This window comes from Peromyscus eremicus, chromosome 5 (assembly GCF_949786415.1).
Source record: "Peromyscus eremicus chromosome 5, PerEre_H2_v1, whole genome shotgun sequence".
Taxonomy (NCBI): domain Eukaryota; kingdom Metazoa; phylum Chordata; class Mammalia; order Rodentia; family Cricetidae; genus Peromyscus; species Peromyscus eremicus.
Window position 1 is genome coordinate 86,110,423 of NC_081420.1, and position 20,957 is coordinate 86,131,379.

At 53.3% G+C, this 20,957-nt stretch overlaps 1 protein-coding gene across 1 annotated transcript in view; it reads left to right on the plus strand.

The window, feature by feature from the left end:
* Positions 1–252: 252 nt before the first annotated feature.
* The window catches only part of Slc7a5 (solute carrier family 7 member 5), a 30,220-nt gene continuing 9,515 nt past the window's right edge, over positions 253–20,957 (plus strand). Inside the window, exons 1-2 of the mRNA XM_059263888.1 lie at positions 253–899; positions 12,391–12,516. Of these exons, the coding sequence (XP_059119871.1) occupies positions 362–899; positions 12,391–12,516 (664 nt within the window). The 5' untranslated portion in view covers positions 253–361. The remainder of the gene's footprint in view (positions 900–12,390; positions 12,517–20,957) is intronic.

Sequence of the window (20,957 nt, forward strand, 5' to 3'; positions counted from 1 at the left end):
CCTTACAGTCCGCCCCCCCCCCCCGGCATCCTGCAGAGGGACTTGTGAGGTGCGCTCCCCACCAGCGTAGGGCACTCGGGTGGTCTCACGCAGCACTAGGCGGCAGTGAGCTTCCCCACTTGCTCTAACAGGCATGAGGGCGGGGCCCGCGGAGGAGGCGGGGTCACGCGAGGGGGTGTGATGGGTGGGGCTCTTGCGGACCGACCAACGGCGGCAGTAATGGGCGGGGCTTGATGGCGGGTAACGGCGGGGATAAAACGCCGAGAGGGTGGCGCCGGCGTAGACTCTTCTCTCTGTACGCGGAGAGCGGCTCGGCCGCGCGCACGCCGGGTATCTAGGCCGAGCCGGGAACGCCGAGAGCATGGCCGGCGCGGGCGCGAAGCGGCGCGCGGTGGCGGCCCCGGCGGCGGCGGCGGAGGAGGAGAGGCAGGCGCGGGAGAAGATGCTGGAGGCGAAGCGCCTGGACGGCGCGGACCCAGGGGGCGAAGGCGTGACCCTGCAGCGCAACATCACACTGCTCAATGGTGTGGCCATCATCGTGGGCACCATCATCGGCTCAGGCATCTTCGTTACGCCCACCGGCGTGCTCAAGGAGGCGGGCTCGCCCGGGTTGGCGCTCGTGGTGTGGGCTGTGTGCGGTGTCTTCTCCATCGTGGGCGCACTCTGCTACGCCGAGCTGGGCACCACCATCTCCAAGTCGGGCGGCGACTACGCCTACATGCTGGAAGTCTACGGCTCGCTGCCCGCCTTCCTCAAGCTCTGGATCGAGCTGCTCATCATTCGGCCCTCCTCACAGTACATCGTGGCGCTGGTGTTCGCCACGTACCTGCTCAAGCCTGTCTTCCCCACCTGTCCAGTGCCTGATGAGGCAGCCAAGCTCGTGGCCTGCCTCTGCGTGCGTAAGTAGGGGCCCGGGTACGGGCTGGAGCAGGGCGGGCGAGAGCCGAGGTTCCTGGTCCTACAGTTCGGCAACACTTTCTACATCCCGCATGTCCACCCCAGCATCTTCCATCTCTCCATCCCTGGACTATCTCGGCAGTTTCAGGGTAAAGTCACAGGTTCCAGAACCCACGTGCGTTTCATTAACTCATTCGCAGTGTCTACACTTGGCGGGTCAGCCCTCGCGAGACCTCAGTGGGTGCCGGCTCTGATTCATTAAAATACGAGCGGTCTACCTTTTCCCGGATGAGAGCAATCCTCCCTACCTCTTACAGTGCAACCACGTGGAGTGGCTGATGTGCCAGTTTCCTGTTTCAGCTTTACTGCTGACTGGTTGCTAAGAGGGAAATTGCAGTTTGAAAAAAAAAAAAAAAAAAAAAAAAAAACCTTACGTTCTTCAGACTGGCCTGTCAGAAATTAGTGCATGGGCTGACGCATAAGAAAACAGTAGTAATAAATGTGTGTGGTAGTTAAGGCTGCTTGCTCATTAGGACTGAGCAGCAAAATCCTATAAAAACTGTGAGTAAAGGACTGGCGCTTGGCCGCACACAGTCTGTGGGTGGGCTTGGGGGTCCCAAGGTGTGCCAGGTAGCAGCTGTTGAGCGTAGACCTTACAGGACTCATAGGTCAGGAAGGATTGATTTCTGCTTTGTAAAAACAATTGGGATATTTTTCAGGACGGGGTTGGGGTGTGGGAGTGTGATCGTTTGAAGGACAACCTGGAAATGGTGCTACTTTCAGAATTTACAGATGAGTTCATTCAACTGAGACAGATTCTCTGTTTGCTTTAGGAACTGCCTTGATAATGCACATAAGGCGAGGGCGACAGGGCCGCAGGGCTACACTGAAAGTTTTGGGTTGTGAGCCATGAAAGCAGGGGGCCGCTTAGCCACTGTGGAGCGGCTGCTGAATGGCAGGCAGTTCCTGTTGGGACTTTGGCCTTGAGACTTGTCTTTTGTTACCAGTTACATAGCTTAACAAGCGTGCTCTAAAATTCTGAGACCTCCACCCTGCTCTGTGGATGGAGACTGACAGGATGATGACATGTAAGGTCTCCGTGCTGGTTGCTTAGTTCGTGTGTCAAAGATGGTCATAGCCACGATTGGTCTGCAGCAGCCCTGGGCTGGCAAGGGACAGCCTAGCCTTGGAACAGCGGATTACTGTACTCAGCTAGTCCAAATTTTAAATGTCCAGTTTTCGTCATTAATGGGAATTACTTGGTCTTTGGGCAAGATAGGGAATGGCCTGGGTATCTTTAGGGATTTTTGTTTGTTTGTTTTTGAGACAGGGTCTCACTGTGTAGACCTGGCTGGCCTGGAACTTTCCTCTCTCTGCCTCCCATGTGCAGGGGGTAAGTGTGTACACCACCATGCCAGGCTGGCACGGGTATCTTTAAAGAGCCCCCACTCTCTCGTCAAAGTGGACCTAGAAAGCTGGTTTCTGCTTCTGCGGGTGCTAGTGAAGTGTAGGATACCATGCTTGCCCCTCGGGAGGCAGTGAGGGTGAAAGGTTTACAAATGTCCTGTGTTTTAAAGATTTTTTTCAATGTTTTATTTATTTTGCACACTGGTGGAGGTCAGAGGATAGTTTATGGGAGTTAGTTCTTTCCTTTCACCACGTGAGTCCCTGGGATAGAACTCAGATCTTCATGTTTGGCAGCAAGCCCTCTTATTCTCTGAGCCATCTTGCTGGCCTAAATGTCTTCTTTCTAAAAAAAAAAAAAAAAACAAAAAAAAAAACGGGCAGTGGTGGCACACGTCTTTAATCCCAGCACAGAGGCAGGTGACTCTCTGAGTTCAAGGCCAGCCTGGTCTACAGAGTTCCAGGACAGCCAGGGGCGCACAGAGAAACCCTGTCTTCAAGAAACCAAAAAAAAAAAAAAGATAAAATAATAGCATGAATGCACAATTGTTTAAATATTCAACTTATATAAACTTGTGAGAGTCAAACATGAGATCCACATTCCTATCACCTCCCCCCTGAGGCTAATGGTAAAGTCCTAATTGGATCATAGTGGACACTTTTTTTAAAGCCTGAGGGGACTCAGCATGTTTCAACTCTTCAGGAAAGCTTCATTTAGGGCTCCAACAAGCTTACACAGCATTAGGAGTTTCCAAGCCTTGAGAATGAAGCTGAGGGTGGGGGGTGGGTGATCTCCCAATCCATGGAGCCTAGAGCAAGCCACATTCTAATGGACTTCTTTTGTGATGTAAGGGTTTTGATGGTTTTTTGATTGTTTTAATTAAGAAAAAAATTGATTGTTTGAGTATCTTATCTACATATGTGTCTATGCACCACCTGTATACCTTGCCTGTGGAAAACAGGACAGTCAGAACTGTTGGGACTGGAGTTATAGACAGTTGAAAGCCATTATGTGGGTGCTGAGGATTGAACCCCAGTCCTCTGGAAGAGCACCCAATGCTCTTAACTATTGACCCATCTCTCTAGTCCCATGACACAGGGTTTTAAAAACTAACGTAAGTAGCTTTCTTACAATCCTTTGTGGCTGCTGTGGGTAGAACCCTCTGGTAAGTTCTAGAACAGACACACCCTGGCCTGAGTTCTGGGGTGTTCAGGTGAGATCTGTCAGTCATCCTCTTTCTGCTCACTTGGTGTGCACCTGACAGGTGCTGCCGATGTTCGGGTTCTGTGAAGCACAGGTGTCAGAGTACTGCTGCTCTCTAGTTGGAAGGAGGCCTCTCGGCTTCTACAGCAGGGCCTCATCTCTGCCTGCTTAAAACAGGCAGAAGTCTAGAAAGGGAATCGGGCTCGGCAGCCAGGCAAGAGGACCCCCAGCAGCCCTAGTGGAGGCCCAGAAGAGCTGCACAGTCTTTAAAGGCCTGGGTGTTGGCTCTGGGAGGATTGGACTCTGAGGAGTTTCAGTGTATGTCAGTGAGTGCCCTGTTCTTTCTGGAGGGCACTTCTGGGAAACATAGTGTTCCCTGGCTTCCATGCCTTGGGAAAGGCCCTGAGGCAACACCAAGAGTCAGATTTTTAGAGCCGAGGTCTGGTTCCCATTGGTGGATGCTTCTAGTTCATTGTGCTTGTCTCTCCACAAGTTTCCTTCACCCAGTTAAGACTGTGTTGGGAAATGACTCGGCATAGGCCCAGAACAAACCCACTTGTGGTAAAGGTAGATGCCCTCTACCTTACAGTGAGTCTGGATCTCTCCCTATATATATCCTCGGACCTGGTGTGGGAAACCTGGAGAGGAGTCTTTTTTCATAAAGAGTAGAAGATTTGCTTTCCACATCTTTCTGGATGGCCATGTGCCTGTGTAAGTGAGGCCTGGGGGTATGGCTTGTTCTTGCCCCAGCAGAGCACAGTAGCTTGGGTAGTGTCAAGTTGACTTGGAGCCAATCCGTTTCTACTGCTGTGATGAACGCCAGGACCAAAAGCAATTTGGAAGAAAAGGTTTTATTTCATCTTACCTAAGCTTGCAGTCCATCTTCCAGAGAAGTCAGGGCAGGAACTTGGAGGCAGTTAATTGATGCAGAAGCCATGGAGGAGCGCTGCTTACCTGTTCCTTTCTCATGGCTTGCCTGGCCTGCTTTTTTTATGGCATCCAGGACCACCTGCCCACCCATGGCACTCCCCACAGTGAGCTGGGCCCTCCCACATGAATCATTCACCAAGAAAATGCAGTATAGACCTGCCTCCAGGCAGCTCTTCTGGGAGTATTTCTTAAATTCAGAGTCCCTCTACCCAAATGACTCTAGCTTAGTACCCGGATATGTCTTGTTGCAGAATCCTACAAACTGGAGCTGAGATTCTGTCTGGGCTGGGATTTATCTAATCTCACAGGGCCGTGGCTGTCTGTGCTGAGGTGCACAGGAGTGTAGCAGTCTAGACTCCGGAACACAGCACCGGCTCTGGGTGTGGTCAGTTCTCTTCTCTCTGGAGAGAAGCCCTGGATGGAGGGGTCTGAGCAGGCTCACTGCTCCTCAGCCACCTGTGTCACTTTCCCAGGCTCTGAGTGTAAAGGATATGGCCTGCTGACTAGTATAAACTGTTGAAGGTGTGCATCCTGTCCTTTTCCTGGCTGGGTGGAGGATGGGACCCTGTCTGCTAAAGTTTGCTCTAAGATGACTGAGAACACTTGTCACCATCTCAAGAGAGAGAGGACAACTGGCTGGCCCGGACTCCCCAGTGCCAGGAAACTCACTACTCCTTACTCTCCACCAAATAAGTTGGGCAGGATTTTGGACATTCTTAGCTGACATGTGCCCGGGGACCTGTGTCCTGAGGTATTTCCCACCTGGTATCAGATCAGGAGCGTTGTGTTTCTGATTTGAGAAATCCATAAGGACCCTCTGAACCTCCACTTGTAACTCTGTAAAATGGGGGTCCATCCTGCCTGGGTATTGGTGGAGAGTTTGATTTAGCGTGCCCCACGGGGCCAATCACACAGGATATGTGTCGTGTTCTGTTCTCTGTCCCGTGTCCCTCTTACCATGGAGCAGCCCCACCACCCACCTCTGCCTCCTTTCCTCTAAGCTTGGGCTGCAGGGCATAAGCTGCCAGTGCTGGGGTCTGGGTGAAGAAGTGTGGACTCCCACTTGGCCCTCCCTGGATTTCTGTTGGCCATCGGGCTGGCCAGGCTCTTCTGACCTGAAGGCCAGTGGGTCAGCTGAGTAGCAACTGGAGAAGATGGAGGTGGCATGGCTTTTTGCCCCTTCTCTTCAAGTCCACCTGCTGGTTTCTACCCCAGGACTGCCTCTGCTGCAGACCCCGCTCCTCAGTCCAGGCCTCTGCAGGCCTGGGTTGGAGTTTCTGGGCACTGCTGCTGCCATGGCTGAGCTGAGGCAAAGGCTCTGGTGTTGCTAAGGCGCCAGTGGCCCCAGTGTCTGGAGCCATAGCTCAATGCTGCCAACAGCTCAGTAATTAGCACTGAAATCGGCTTTCCCAGCCAGACGTGAAAGTGCATGCACACTGAGCAGATGACACCCAGTCACAAGACCCGGGGCCCAGACAGGAGTAGTTCACAGAACCTGTGACCTGGACAGGTGGGAAGTAAGGCAGGCATTTAGGCCTTAAAGCATTTCTAAACTTTTTTTTTTTTTTTTTTTTTTTTTGCGGGGGCGGGGGGGGGGGGCGGCGGGGGCGGCGACGACAGACACACACACGCGCGCGCGCGACGACACGGACCTCCGGGTAATCCATAGCATGCCCAGGCCCTGAGACACACGTGAGGGCAAGCACCCTGAAAGCATTGCCTCCTGCATGACACACTGACACACATCTGGCCTCTACATAGTGCTTCTGCTGTAGCCTTTGAAATCCATGTAATCATCCCCATATCTCACAGCTAGGGAAACTGAGGCAGAAGTTAGACTGGGAGCACCCAGCCATGCTCTGAGCAGGGTAACAGGTGCCAGGATCCTGGGGTGGCCTTGATCACTACATCCAGGAGTCTATTCTGCTAAGGTAAGGAATCAGGCTACTCAGAGTTTCATCAGCATTTTGATTCCTGAGGATGGGGTCCTTCCCTTTTGGTGTCTGTAGGAAGCTGTCCAGCCACCCTTTTCATCACCCTGCCACAGTTTCCACTGGGATGAGCTTTGCACAGCGCCATCTGTCCACCCTGGGAAGTCTTGGAGGTTGAGATGCCTCTCATTCTTACCACCCTCCTTATCCATCTCTGAGACACTGTAGGGGTGACACAAGGCTTAGGAAGCAGTCAACAGGCTCAGCACCCCCACTCAGCACGACTGGTCCCAGAGCCTTGTGGATTGCTGGCCACGGGAAGCTGCCTCAAGAACAGCGTTCCATGTCCCAGGTCTTGCCCATTCTACCTTCAGCCAGTCTTACATGCCAGCCTCTGATGTATCCGCTAGACAGCTTTGTTCCTTCCACTGCCCTGACCCAGCTGGAGGACTCATACCCAGCCATCCCTGTCATCTAGCAGTGTTCTAACTGCTGCTTTCCAGGTGGCCAGCCACGTCACACCTGTGTGCCACAAGGGAGGCTAAGAACCTGAGATGTCTTACTCCTGAGCACCGGCCATCTGACCAGTCATTGGCTGGATATTTTTCTGTGCCGTGCCCACACTTCCCTCATGCTAGGATTTGCTGCTATGTAAAGAATTAGCAGGATTTCCCATCCCACTTCTCAGGAGCCTGGTGTGTGCAACCTGATCCACACTGAGTCATCCTGACCTTGGGGCTGGCCAGCATCTGTCATTGCCAAGACCTTATGGTGTGGCAGCTGCTTGTGGCCAGTGAGGGGCCTGCCTTCAGCTTATACTTCTTTTGAACAGGCCACCAGCTCAGGCTGCAGGACTAGAAGGGTCTAGGAGTATATCTTTACTGGGTTCCCTGGGGCCTCATTAGCCTGGGTTGTGTGGGAAGATTCAGGGCCACAGAGATGGCCTGAGCCAGCTCCTGACTCTGTCTCTTGAGTTGTGAGCCCCCCAGACATGTGGCCCAGGGTGGGGTTGATAGTTCTCACAGCATTGAGTAAGGTAGAGACGGCAGGGGACATTCCTGCTGAGTGGAGCAGCTTCCTAAAGTGCTGTACAGTAGTGTCCTGGGCTGGTAGGCCCATTCAGCTGGCAATTCCCCTAAGGATTCTGCCCTGGCTTTTCTCATTGCACCTGTGGGACCTGACTAAGATGGAGAGAGGCCTTGGAGTCTTTTATTAAGAGCTACATGCGCCTCCCCCGCCCCCTCCCCAACACACAGGTTGCATCCTGGTGACATCTGAATGTACCCTGACATTCAGCAAATTTATTACAATGTTTGCTTCCATCTGCCATCCACACTTCAAATACACAGACACACACGCACACATCCCTGCAGCTAGACTACCCTAATGTTGCTTCAGGAACATCAAGGTTAGTCCTGTAGCTGGCTGTGGTTCTTAGAGATCTGGGGGCCCTCCTTCAACCAAGAACTGTTGTGTGGATGGAGCAGGTCTGACCCACTTTTTCTTGATAGCTTCACTGAGGGAGGAATTAGGGGGTGCCATATGTTGATGTGTGAGACTGCACTTAGCTGGTGGTGAGAAACCCTTATCACTCTCCTCCACAGCTTCGTTCCTTTGGATACTCAGCATTGCAGAGATGAGATTAAAAGGGCCATGAAGCCCTTGGCATGGGATTTAAGCCATATGGTGGTAGTCGTGGTTCTGCTTGTGGAATGGGCAGCAGAGGCTTAGAGGGGTTAGGTATGCTGTGGAGGCCAGGCAGCCTTTCGGAACTTCCAGGAACCCTTGAGACCTCTGTCTTCAGGGAACTTGCTTTAGAAGAAGTCTCAGGAAGTCACTGAGGGTGACTGGGTGTTTTCCTTTGGCCCATCAGAGTGACATCCTATGCTAGAGTTGTGTCACACTCTGCAGGCTTCCTGACCTCAGTGGCCAGCAGTGGAGAAGGCCTGTGTGGCCACATGGATTCTCTGGAGCCCAGAAAAGGAAGTCTAGAGAAGTTGCCCACTGGTATGTGAGTAGGTGCCCTGGACTAGTGGCCTCAACATGTGGGAACTTGCGGACCTCAGAAGCTCAGCTGTCTTGGACTTGTCTGGGTTTGTTTGTTTGTTTCTCCCAGCACCTGGGGAGTCTGGCCAGATGAGCACTGGGGTGACTGGCCACTAGACATCCCACCCATTTGCTGGCAGGCAAACTCTGAATCAGTGCACAGAGGGGCTCACTGGGGCTCTTGTGGGCTCTCCCTGGGAGACTTGAGTGGGGAATTGGAGGCACCTAGACTTCAAGGAGTCAGGAGATGCTGCTGACTCTTAGGGAGTCCTGTGTTCATCAGTGGGATTGCCTACTAATTTTGGGACCCTGTGTGTACTGGCTGAATTCAGATGGAGCCACTGCAGGAGTCAGAATGTCTCTAGACAGGGTCCCAGGTCTACTGCGAACTGTTGTTTAATGAGAACTCTACTCGGTGGGCTCGCTGAGCCAGCCCACACTCAAGCCTTAGTCCAGCTGTTGGTCCAGGGCTAGAAGTGCCCTGGGGGACCAGCCTAGCTAAGCTTCCTGGAACCAGTGAAGCCACCAACCACTTCCTCTACCCTGCCTCAGGAGCCTTGGGAGATTTGTTACTGGTGGGGGAGTCTGGGCAGGACTAGCCTCATTTACCTGGTGAGTTTCTACCATCTGCCAAATTGGTGTGAGTGAGGCAGCAGCTTCTCGATGGCTGTCTCTGCCCTGAGTATGGTCCTCAAGGGGAAAGATCCTGGTACTTTCTTACAGACCCCAACCAGATCGGAAGACCACCTCCACACGGTGTTCTGGTGCCAAATGCCTGCTCAGCCATGGGTCAGGTGGTGTCAGGGTGACCCTAGAGCTTCTTCCATGGCTGGGGCACTGTGTTGTGCTGACCCAGCCAAACAGTAAAGGGTCTCTGTGGCATGCTATACTTCTGTAAGGTGTGAACCATGGAGCCCTGTGGTAAGCCAAGTAAGTGACCTTGGGCATCACCATGCAGCTGGCTAGGGATGAAAACTAACCTGACATGTGAAGAACAGTAATTATGAGGCCTGTGGTAATGGGGCCTGGCCTGCCAGCGGTCTGCACCCAGTATGAGGCCCTGGGCTTTATCTCACTGGCCCAGCTGGTTCTGAGAGCCCCCACAACCTCACTTATCTGGGGTGCCACGTGGGGAACTCCAAAGAGGACCAGCTTCTACCTCCTGTGCCATGGGCACACTTATCTCCCTGACAGAGGCTGCGTATGAACAGCAGCCAGTCCTGCTGCCTGTGTCTTTGGTGGGGAAACAGTGGAGAGGCGGCAGATTGTCTGGGTAGGGAACTGAGGTTCCTTCCGGTCGGTCTTCTGACCGCCTCTCATGACAATGTCTCATGAAGTCCAGAAACCCCTGTATTCAGATGAATTCATTCATTTATTTCAGATTATTTCGTTTTGAAAACAGAGCTGTGGGAAATAATAATACCTTTGTTTGCTCGTTACCAAGTCAGTGAGCATTACCATTTCATTACCTGCTTTAGTTCCTTTTATAAGAGACGAGAGAGTATAGAGTCCCTTTTGTTCTGTCTTAGTCTAAGGTCAGAGGAAAAGTCAGCAGCTGGGAAGAAAGAGTTCAGTCCCAATTGCTGAGGCCCGGCACGAGCTGGACCTCTCTGGCCACTTGGCCGGAAGTCTGGGGTTAGGCCTGTTTTAGGCCAGGGAGAAGCTGGCTGGGCCCTCAGACAGGGCAGGGTGTCAGGGTAGCAGAGGAGGGGCCCACTGACAGCCAGGATGGTGCTCTAATACACTGTTCCCTTCCTCAGAGGTTCAGAGGGATACCTCATACAGGGCGACCCAGCAGAGGCACATTATCTGGAGCCCAGGGCTGTGTCATACTTGCCCTTCAAAGCCAGAAACCAGAGACCACAGCTGCCAAGGCTGTGGCTGCAGTCACAGTGGCTTCTGGCTTAGGCACACCCCTCCTGCTGGTTCACCCCAGCCAAATGCGATCTGGCTAGTGATGCAATCTGCCAGCCTCTTGCGCCTAGAAGCCTGATATCTGGGGAGAATCAAGAGAGGCTTGGCATCTTGGGCTTTGCCATCAAACCTATCAGGACATGTGAGACTGTCTCTGAAAAGCTGGCTGAGAGAATGGTGACCTTTGGGTAAAAGGACAAAGGCTCCAGGTGGGGAAGCATTTCACAGAGGGCTCGTGTGTCCATCCTACATTCCCTTCTCACTCCTTCACTCTGGGAGACTTGGAGTTTTCAAGCAAGTTGTTGTAGCAGCAGCTACCCAGCCAATGGAGCTTTCTCAGAGCTTAGTCACAGCCGAGTTACATCAGCCAGAGCTATAAAGAGGGAGGTGACTCAAATGATGAGATCCCTGACTTTCTGGAGGTAAAGCAACTGCCCAGGCCTCCATCCCCCAGCACCAGGGAGTCTTCCTGTTTCCCTTCCACTTGAGGTTGGCCAAGTCCAGATAATTAATGTGGATTTCTGTCTTTGTGGTCTGTTCCCCAAACTGCAAAATTACGTGTAATTAGTCTGGCTAGGGAAAATGCTGCCTGGCGTCTGTGAGGTCTGAGTCAGCACAGCCTCTCTGGGAGTTGCTCTGTAGGGAAGCAATGAGCTTCTTCTACATCCTGGAGAAGTCAGGATGCTGGTAGACTGGTACCTTGCTGGGGGCTTCTGTACTGGTTAATGTTTGACCAAGGCAAGCCAGGATCCGCCCCCTCCTTCAGAGTGGTGTGTAGAGGCTCCCTGACTCTCTTGGGGCAGGAGCCGAGGAAGCTGGAGTCTCTAGTGTGGGGACCCAGCTGCTACTAAGGTGGTGGGGTAGGTGTGGTTGTTGGCTTTTCGGTGTTTTTGTTTATGTTTACATACAGTACTGTGTTGAATCCCCAGTTCCTTACTCCACACCTACACACTCTTGACATGGTCGTAGGGATCATTAGGGGACCAGGAAGTCCTATTTCAGCTGCCTATCTGCAGTTCTTTTGGTCCCTGAGACCCTGCCTTCACCCTGTGTGTCCAGTTGCTCAGGTGTCTACAAAATACTAATCATGGTTTTCCTGCTCAATATATGCTGGTGAAACAGCAGTACAGTTGGTACATACGTCTGTTTTGTCATGCCCTGAGCCCACCTGCAGCATGTGAGAGCATGTGTTCCCTTTGGTCCTCACCTGCAGCCTATGCCCACCTTGCCCCGTTCTTTCATCTTAGCTTATCAGATTCACACAGACAGGATGCTCACCTCCCTGCTCTCACCAGCCCCGTGGAAGGTTGTCTTTGAGGAGAGGGTCACCTCACAGCTTTCAGTGCTGTGCTTGCCCCTAGCATGTACTATCAGAGAACCACATGGGTACCAGGGTTAAGTGGACGTCCTCCAAGTGGCGGGGTTTGGATTTCCCTTGAGACTGCAGCCAGTGTTCTTCCACAGGATTGGATATACATAGGTCACAACAGATGAAGATAGTTCTGATGAGGAGTCCCTCAGGAGGTTGAGACCACCCAGTTACGTGGAAATCTTAACCAGGCACGGTGGCACATGTCTAATCCCAACCCTCAGGAAGCTGGAGCGAAGGATCCAGAGTTAAATGCCGATGGGGCTACATAGTGAGACTCTGTCTCAAAAAGGCCCGGATAATAATAATTCTAAAAATAAGAAAGAAACTGGACCTGGTGGTGCACTCAGCACTCAGAAGGCCTTGGCAGGCAGGTCTTGAGTTTGAGCCTAGCCTGGGCTACATGGTGAGACCCTGTCTATAAAAATCAAAAAGAAAAAAGATGAAAGGAAGTTTGTTGCAGGCTATCCAGGGCTCTTTGAAGAGTTGGTGTTTCTAACCTTTGACCCTGGCCCCAGAGAACCAGCTAGCTTATCAAAACAAGTCCCAGAAAGTCAGAGCCCACGGGCAGGCAGGGCTTTGCCTCCGTGGGATCCCAGCCAGGAGCACCTGACCTCCTCTGTGCCCCGACCCTGGACTGGCCGCCTGCCCTTGGGGACTCATGCTTTGCTCTCTCTCCGTGTCCTTCCCCACAGTGCTGCTCACAGCTGTGAACTGCTACAGCGTGAAGGCTGCTACCCGAGTACAGGACGCCTTTGCTGCTGCCAAGCTGCTGGCCCTGGCCCTCATCATCCTGCTAGGCTTCATCCAGATGGGAAAGGGTGAGTGACTCGACGTGTGACACCTACTGTGTGTCATCTACCCCCACCCCACCCTTCCAGTGCAGTGAGGAGTCGGCCTGGTCCTCCTTGGCTACCTCACCAGGGACCTTGAGTTGGCCCCAGGGAAAGGTGAGTGGCAGAAGACACTGTGAGCTCCAGAATGTGTACAAAGCCCTGTCCCTAGCTAAGGGCAGGAGTGTCTGAAGCCTCTGGGGTGTCCCAAGTGTCTGCCCATCTGTGCAAGTTGTTGGGGGATCAGAGCTTCCACGTGGCAGGGTTTCGCCCACCACAGCACCCCTCCCTCTGCTTTGTGACCAGCATGTCCCACGTGGGAGGGCTGTCTGAGGACTGATTTGTTCTCCATCCGGAAGCGTGGCTCTTGCTGATTCTCATGCCTGTGTATCCAGGGACTGTGTGGCAGGCCTTGGGACTTAGGTTTCAACGACGTGAAGAGTACCTTCAGGAGTGGAGTCACTACCGGAGGACAGTGGAAAGCCCTCACAGTGTGTTCAGATGAGGGGCCCAGTGGCTGTACAGCTGATGAGGAGCCCAGGGAACAGGCCTGGAAGGGAGGAGCACTGTTCTAAGTTAAGAATGTCAGTGGGTATAGAAGCAAGGCAGATCTCTTGTCATCTGCCGCTCAGACAGGCCCTGCTGGCATGAGGAGCGTAGAGCAGCGGGTTAGGCTGCAGGGACTCCGGTCACACACGGTATGAACTTGGGGAGATGATCTGAATCTCTGAGTCTCTTCCCCTGGCTGCTGGGAGGAGTGAAGGGAAAGTGAGGTGTGTTCCACACAAGGTCTGTGCTCTCTATGATCCCCGTGCAAGCCATGTGTGGTGCCCCGCCAGCTGTCTGGAAATCCTAACACATACAGGCACACTCGTGTCTGATTGTCTTCCTGTCTCTTTGTCCACCTGCTCTTCATAACTGTGTAATATTCCACAGTAAAAGTGTATGTGGTTTATTAAGGAAACCTTTTTGGGAGATAGAAACACAAATGTCTGGGTTTTGAATTCCAGCCTTTATGGGGTGAATTGAAGCGGAGACCCTGAAGGTCAAACCTAGCCCAGGGTCCCTGTTTGCAATCCTCCTTTGCATTTATCTCAGTCTGTAGCGGCCTAAATCAAGAATGGACAGGAGCTGGCCAAGCTCCTCCCTGAGCGTTGTGGTGTATAGTAGCCGTTACTGCCCTAGAGAGTTTGGGGCACTGCTTAGGCAGAGCCAGTGCTCAGCATCAATCAGTTACCTGGAGCTCCAGAGGAAGCCCTGGGGCAGAGGCAGCAGGGACCTGTCTTCATTTCACAGAGCTGGGGTTTGGCTGGGTCTGCCTCCTTTTCTGATCTTTCTGTATGTATGAAGTTCTAAGTCCCTAGGTACCGGAAACTGAACTTGCCTTCATGGGGCATTATCTCCTGTCTCCTTACAATCCAGTCTCTTGACTATGCTAAGGTTCCTGGCTGAACTGGGAGGGTGGGAGTGGGGTGCCTGTGATGGAATCATGTCCCTTCCCTCTTCAGTGGAGCCTCACTCCACAGACTTGAGCCAGCCTAGGAACATGTATCCACAAGGGCTTGGAGAAGCCTGAGGGGTGGGGCCTTCCCTCCTGCAGGGGTGAGCGCTGTCTGCAGGAACTCCACATCATTCCCTGTGACAGAGGTCTTCATGGCCTCATTTGTCTGTACAGTGTTTATGTGTGACTGGAACCATTTGCCACTATGCTTGAGGTGATGAAAATTCTAGAGTATGGCCCAGGTGGTACTTCTAGAGCGGGGCCCAGTCTTTGAAGAGTGTCTGGGCAGGGATTATCAGGGGTATAAGAACTGCTCACCTGGAGTCCAGTAGCAGAGTGGCCTGAGGCCTTTGCTAATTCAGCTACCAGGAGCTCCGTGGGGCTCCAGAGAGTTCCTCCAGCCCCTTCCTAGATGCATTTTGGAGGCCATTCACATTTCTGGGAATCTGGTTGGCAAGACTCTCAGGCATAGAGGTGCTGTTCAGATGCCAGGGGAGGAGCTGGGTTGAGCATCACCTGGACACTCCAGGGAGTGGTCAGGGCCTGTTTACAGGCAGAAGGAATCGTATTCTGTGCTCACAGCCCCAGTCACACTGCAAAGCATGTGGCTAGAGATAGGAGTGCGGAGGGGGACCTTGTTTGCTGCTGTACTGTGATACAGACAGAGGAATTTAGGACCGGAACCTGGTGTTAGTGAAAACAAACCTGAGTAGGGGACAGCAGAGCTTTTGTCGGGCTTGAATGCACAATGTGTTTATAATTCCGGTGGCTGTGGCAAGCACGCCCTACGCCCCCAGCAGTTCCTTTCTGAGCTCCAGGACTCAATGCAGCGTCGGCAAAATTCCTGTGCGGGTTTCCTCCGGGGATTTGTTCTGTTACCCAGATGGACGCCTTGGCTTCTGAAGGACAGTGTTGGAATGTTGACCCCTCTCCAGAGAACTTGCCCACTCTCGTTTCCCATCGGGCACAGAGTCCTTGGAGAACCCTGGTGATCACCAGGTCCTTGAAGGCGGAGGCCCTGGCACTGGTCATGTGTGTGAGCCTGCTTTAATGGACCCTTCTGTGGGTCTGAGACATGGTGGTCATTTCCACCTGGCCCTGGGCAGCTTCCGCATTGACCACCCCAGCCCTCTGGTGACCCTGCTGCTCAGGCTGTTTTCTCATCTGGAAAGGTGATAAACCTGTGGGCAATTGTTCACTCCTCCCCTGCCAGCCTTCCACAGAATCTCTGCAGCCCCTCATGTGGGATCCAGTGAGGACTGAGCCTGCACTTGAGAGCTTATGTCACTGTGAAAGAGCATCAGGTAGCCACAGACCTGTGGAAAGAGAGTTGCAGACAGAGTAGATAAGGCTCTGACCCAGGCTGGGAAAACCCTCCTAAGCATCCCCTCCCCCAGGTCGCAGGAGGGAGTACAAAATGGAGGCACTGTGGCCGCCTCTGCTGCCTAGCAGGCTGGAGAGGACTCAGCCTGTTGCTGGTATCACAGGGTATCTGCACTTGGTCCAGTGGTTTCAGAAGTGCCGACAGTGTCGAGACTGGCATTAGGTCTGACTGGGCTTGTGGGTGGAAGTGGGTGAATTGTGGTGGCAGCTTGGCCAGTGTGACCCCAGAGAGAAGCCCTGGAGACAGCCTAGAAGACCTGAAGTAAGAGAGACAACAGGTAACAGACATGGTGGGCAGGGACTCCACTGTCCTTGACCTGCTGTGTCCCTTTCTAGTTAGCTGGCCCCTCACCCACAGCACCCCGAAGGGGTTATGGCTTGAAGTCAGACTGTTCCCAAACACAAGTGGGTGCCAGGCCTTCTTCTCAAGGCCAGGTATGGGAGTGCGTTATGGAAGGTTCTTCCCTTGTGCCCATTAATGGGCCCAGGTCATCAGAGGACACAAAGTAGCTAGCTCTATTGTAGTTCTGTTTTGTATGTACCACACAGCAACAGGACAAATTGACCTCCCAAGGCCATTGCAGATTGTAAGGGACAGCTTGCAGATGATGGTGTCCTATAAAACTTTCTCCTTTTCTCCCACTTAGACTACTCAGAAAGGGACTTCACTGGCTGGCACATCCATACAGTGTGACACGTCTTCATTAGCCTGAGCTGTGAGTGACTGGTCACCTGCTGTGCCAGGGCTCATGGGAGGGGAAAGTGCCACCCTCGGATGCTGGCATGGGTGAACAGCTACAAGTGGACTCCTCAGTTGTGTGTTAGCCGTGTCCTTTGAGTAGGTGACAGTGACCCGTGCCTCGCTCATGTTCACTTGTCTCTTAGTGAGGTACCTCAGGATGAGAGAGGTGGGGTGCCATGCCCTGGATCCTGCAGCTCAAGGGTAGGCCCTACTGTAGCCACAGGCACAACAATACCGTGTTGGCGTGCTGAGGTCCCGTTGCTTGCTGTATTGAGTGGTGAGGAAGGCTGGTAGCCAAGTTCTGGAATGGCCAGCAAGGTGGCCTGCATCAGCAGCACTCTTGAGAGCTCAGCTGGGCCCTGTTATCTGCAAGGACCAAGGCAGCAGCCTCGGGTGGTTGGCTGACTGAGAGCTGCCCAGTTCATGGGTGGTTCCTTCTGTGTTGTCAATGGGGCAGGGAGCTGTCCCTTGAGGTCTCCTCACACCAGAGCACTGTGTATCTTGTGGGGTCAGGTCCTCATCTGAAGTCCCTTGTCACTTTCCCTGGCCATATGCAGGCACACTGGGGTCCCAGCTGTAGCACTTCAACTGTTCTGCTAACAGGAAGTAGGATAAACAGCCTGGAGCCTCCAAAGCCACCCAGGGAAGCCTGGGGACATGTTTGGGGAGGGGAGTGTCCACTCATCCATCTACCTCCAAAGCTATCTTTGGAGGGGTGCCCTCAAGCTAGCCTCAACTCCGTTGGGGAACTTAGGGTATGGATCATTGTGGGGCAACATCTCAAGCTTTGAACATACTAGGACCAACTGGACATCATGCCCGAGGCCTCCACACACTCACTTCAGATGCATGCCAAGCTTGGCCAGTCCTCCGCATGGACATCCTGTGGCCTGGTCACAGTAATGTCCCTCCTGGGACCCCCAGAGCAGCAGGCTACATGGCCTCCTCCTTGTGGCCACCTCATCTGGGCCATCTGAAAGGATTTCATCCACAGAGGTTTCCTTTACAAGTAAACGTGTGTCTGCAGAAAACTGGCAGACCCACAGTTAGCTGAGTAGTATATAGCGCCACAGCCTGTTGGAGGACAGAAGGTGGGATCTCAGCGCAGCGCCGTCCCTGGGTTGAGGTTGGCTATAAGGGTGCTGTGGGCTAGTGAGGCCCAGCTAGTCTTGCAGGACCACAGTGCCCAGGGTTTCTCCTGCTTGCCCGCTCTGTACGGCCTCAGTGGACCTTATCTCAGGATAACCAGTTTCTCCATGCCTGGGGCCCAAGTGAGTAAGTGACCTGGTCTTTCCTCCCACCTCTGATGTACCAGAGGCAGACAGGTCTTGGCACACACCAGCCTTGGGGAGCCTCGGTCCTCTGAGTCAGGGATTGCAAGACTGGCTGTGTCCATGGTTGGGAAGGAATTCAACTCTGTCCGTTCCCACCTGCACACAGCGTCTGTGTGTGCCTGACCAGGCATCTATCCAGGAAGGCAGGCAGGGCGCTTTGACCTCAGGAACCTCCTTTCTTTTGGGGGCAGGGGGTTCCCGTGGCCACACTACATGACACAGTGTCAGTGGGTTGCTATTCCCTAAAGTCCTCTTCCCTCGGCCTCTGAGCAGTCCCACCCCAGCTACCCCTGCTTTCTAGAGAACTCTGATTTGTGCTTTCTAGGGCTGCACCCTGCTTGGGTCTCTGCTTGTGCAGAGCTTCTCAGAGCAGTGCCATCAGCCTTGTGGAGAGCAGCATTGGATGGCTGAGGAAGGGGAGGCCTGCCAGCCAGGCCCAACCTGCTGTAGCCAGAGTGGGAGAAGGGTTCTGAGACAGTGCACAAGCCCAGAGGAAGGGTAGTGGTGCTCCCAGGACCAGAGTATGGTGGAGTTCCCTGGTCCCAGCCGACCTGTCCATTTACACTACAAGCCTGCCTGCCTGCCTGCCTCCCTGTCTTGTTACAGTGGCTCTGGAGAAAGAGACACTGGATGGCACAGCTTGGCTGCCCTGGCTCTGGCCATTGTTAAGTTAGCAAACCCTCATTTAGTACATCATCCAGTGCCTGAAGTTGTGTGGACACACAGATCAGGCCTGACTGGGACTGTGGAGAACAGGCGTTGGGGTGGGAGGTCGGCGTTGGACTTGGCAGAGCCTCCTTTAACTGTGAAGGTCGTGCTGTGCACCTTGAGCAGCATCTCTGGTCTCTGCCACTAGATGCCACTAGACTCCCACTACTTGTCCCCACCCCCAAGCTATGACACCCCCAAGGTTTCTTGGTTAAGCTAGAGCAGTTACCTCTAAATTCCTGCTCTGCCCCACTTCCAGCAAGGTGCCTGTCTCCCGTTTCTCCTTCTAAGCAACTCAACCAAGCACAGGGCACAAGGGAGTTGCCAGTGTGTTGATTAGCCGGGTGGGCGTGACCACGCCCACAAGCCTTCAAGCCACCCAGGTGGAGCTGTAGTCAAAGGATGACAGTTAGGGTACTGTGAGGTCTTCCCTGAGCTAATCCAACCTGGGAACAGCTTGGGAGAATCCAGACTAGCAGATCTGCTGCCCACTCCATGGTTCCTGTGGAGAGAAAGGTGTTGGTCAGATGTCCAGAGAAGCTGTGGCCTCCAGTCCAGCATAGACCGCAGCCACTATACCCCAGGGCTCTGCTGCAGGCCTGACCGAATGCCACAAGTCCTGACACATAACTGGGTTTTAGTCCCCACCTCCATCCTCTCAGTGGTAAGAGGATGGCTGTAGATTTGAGGTGGGTATACTGAGTCCCTGGCAGAGAACCATCTGCTGAGGGAATTGAACCAACCTTCCTGCCACCCCCCACCCAGGCTGGATAAGAAGTAGGCATCCTGCCCACTGTACTAAAGATGTCCCAGTCACTCTGCTTCTTGAGGTCTTGTTACAAGGTAATTGTGGACTTCCGACTGAAGTGGTCTATGCTGACCCAGGGTGGATTCTTACCATTTTTCCAGGTCTCGTATTCATCCCCATCCCTCAAAGATTCACAGCATGGTAGAGAATCAGCTTTGATTCTCACATAGCCTGACAGATCCTCATACCACTGCATGGTTGGTCTGTGCCTCAGTTTCCCAACTTGTAGGAGAGGTACTCCCCAGAGCAGAGATAGTTGAGTTAGGCCCTATCCATGTAAAGGCTCTCCTTGTTCTAAAACATTCCATTGCAGAGCATGATGGGAGTGCCCTGGGTTGTGGGAGACTCCACCAAAGCACTTTTGAAGGTACCCTGTCCTGAGCTGCCCTGAACTGCTCACCACAAGCTGGCTTCTGACTGCCCTGTGACCAGGACCTAGACAGATGGGGATGTGGGTAATACCTTCTCAGAAGACCAGGCTTAAAGAAGAAAACTGAGGGTGGGTGGAGAGCCCAGGACAACCTTAGCTCAGGTTGGGGAATAGAATCATGGGACATTTCATACATCCAGAAGACCATGAAACACTGGTCCAGGCCTTCCTTCCTCCTCTCTCTCTCTCTCTCTCTCTCTCTCTCTCTCTCTCTCTCTCTCTCTGTTGTTGTTGTTTTTGTTTTGTTTTGTTTTTCAAGACAGGGTTTCTCTCTGTAGACCTGGCTGTCCTGGAATTAGCTCTGTAGACCAGACTGGCCTCGAACTCACAGAGATCCACCTGCCTCTGCCTCCCGAATGCTGGGATTAAAGGCGTGTGCCACCACCGCCCGGCCAGTCTTTCCTTCTTAGTCTGACCCTGGCACAGGGCTGAAAGACAAATTCTGTGGAGACCTCTTTCACAGGGTCCTTTGGTGACCTTGACCCCAGGGTATGATCCAGGCAGACCTGGGCCCTATGCTGCCTCCACAGCCACAATTAAAAATGGTTCACCTTCCAGTGATCACGCTGCACCTCTAGCTCCAAGTTGCATTAGTCCCGTTGGCCTCCTGGTCTTCGGTCAAATGTGAGCTGTGTATCAGTGCTGTAGCTGTCCCCAGGGGCCCAGAGACCCATCTGGTCACAGGACCCATCAACTAAAAACCCACAGGTAGGTAACCTGGGTCTGTGGAGAGCCAGCCACCCACCTTGCTGGTTACGCAGATACCTGGCTTCAAACCTGGCATCTTTAAACAGCAGACTCTTGCACTTGATGGAATGGGCCATTCCACAGATAAGGTAACCAAGACCCTCCTCCAATAGTCACTAGCTCTGGAAGATACTTGGAAGGAACACTGCCTGGAGTCTGGGCTCTGTGGCTGTCTTGGAACAGAGGTCATTGCAGATAGAGTTGACGTGTGGTCATCTGAGTGGGTGTATCCTATGTCTAGTGACACATTGGAAAAGACAAGGAGTGGACACAAGCAGAGGGAAGGCGTGTGTAAAATGAGCAGTTTGAAGTGGCCTCTACCCCAAGCTGGGTGTCTCTGGATGCCCTGGCTGTCAGTTCCCCCCATCCTAATCCTTGAGTGCATTTGCTCACTCACTGGGGGTGACACAGGTCTAGCATGAGTTCTTCTCCCTTGATCCCTAGCAGCTCTGTGCCAGGGCCTTCTGAGCTTCATAGCAAGGGGCCGAGGTGTCAACCCAAGTCTCTATGTAGCCTTGAAGCTTCTGTGAGCTGTGGGATGATATCCTGAAGGGTCATGGGACTGCCTGCTCCTGACCTGCACTCCGCATGGGAGAGACAACCCTGTATCAGCAAAGGCTCTGGAGCTAATCCCTCCAGGCCAAGGGACTGCCTGTCCTCTGCCTACAGAGAGATCTCGTGGGCTTCTAGCCAGGCCACATTCCTCTGAGTGGCCAGGGAGTGCAGGAGGGGGATGGTTCTGCCCCTCGCTGCTGGTTTCCAGCTCCAGGGAGTGG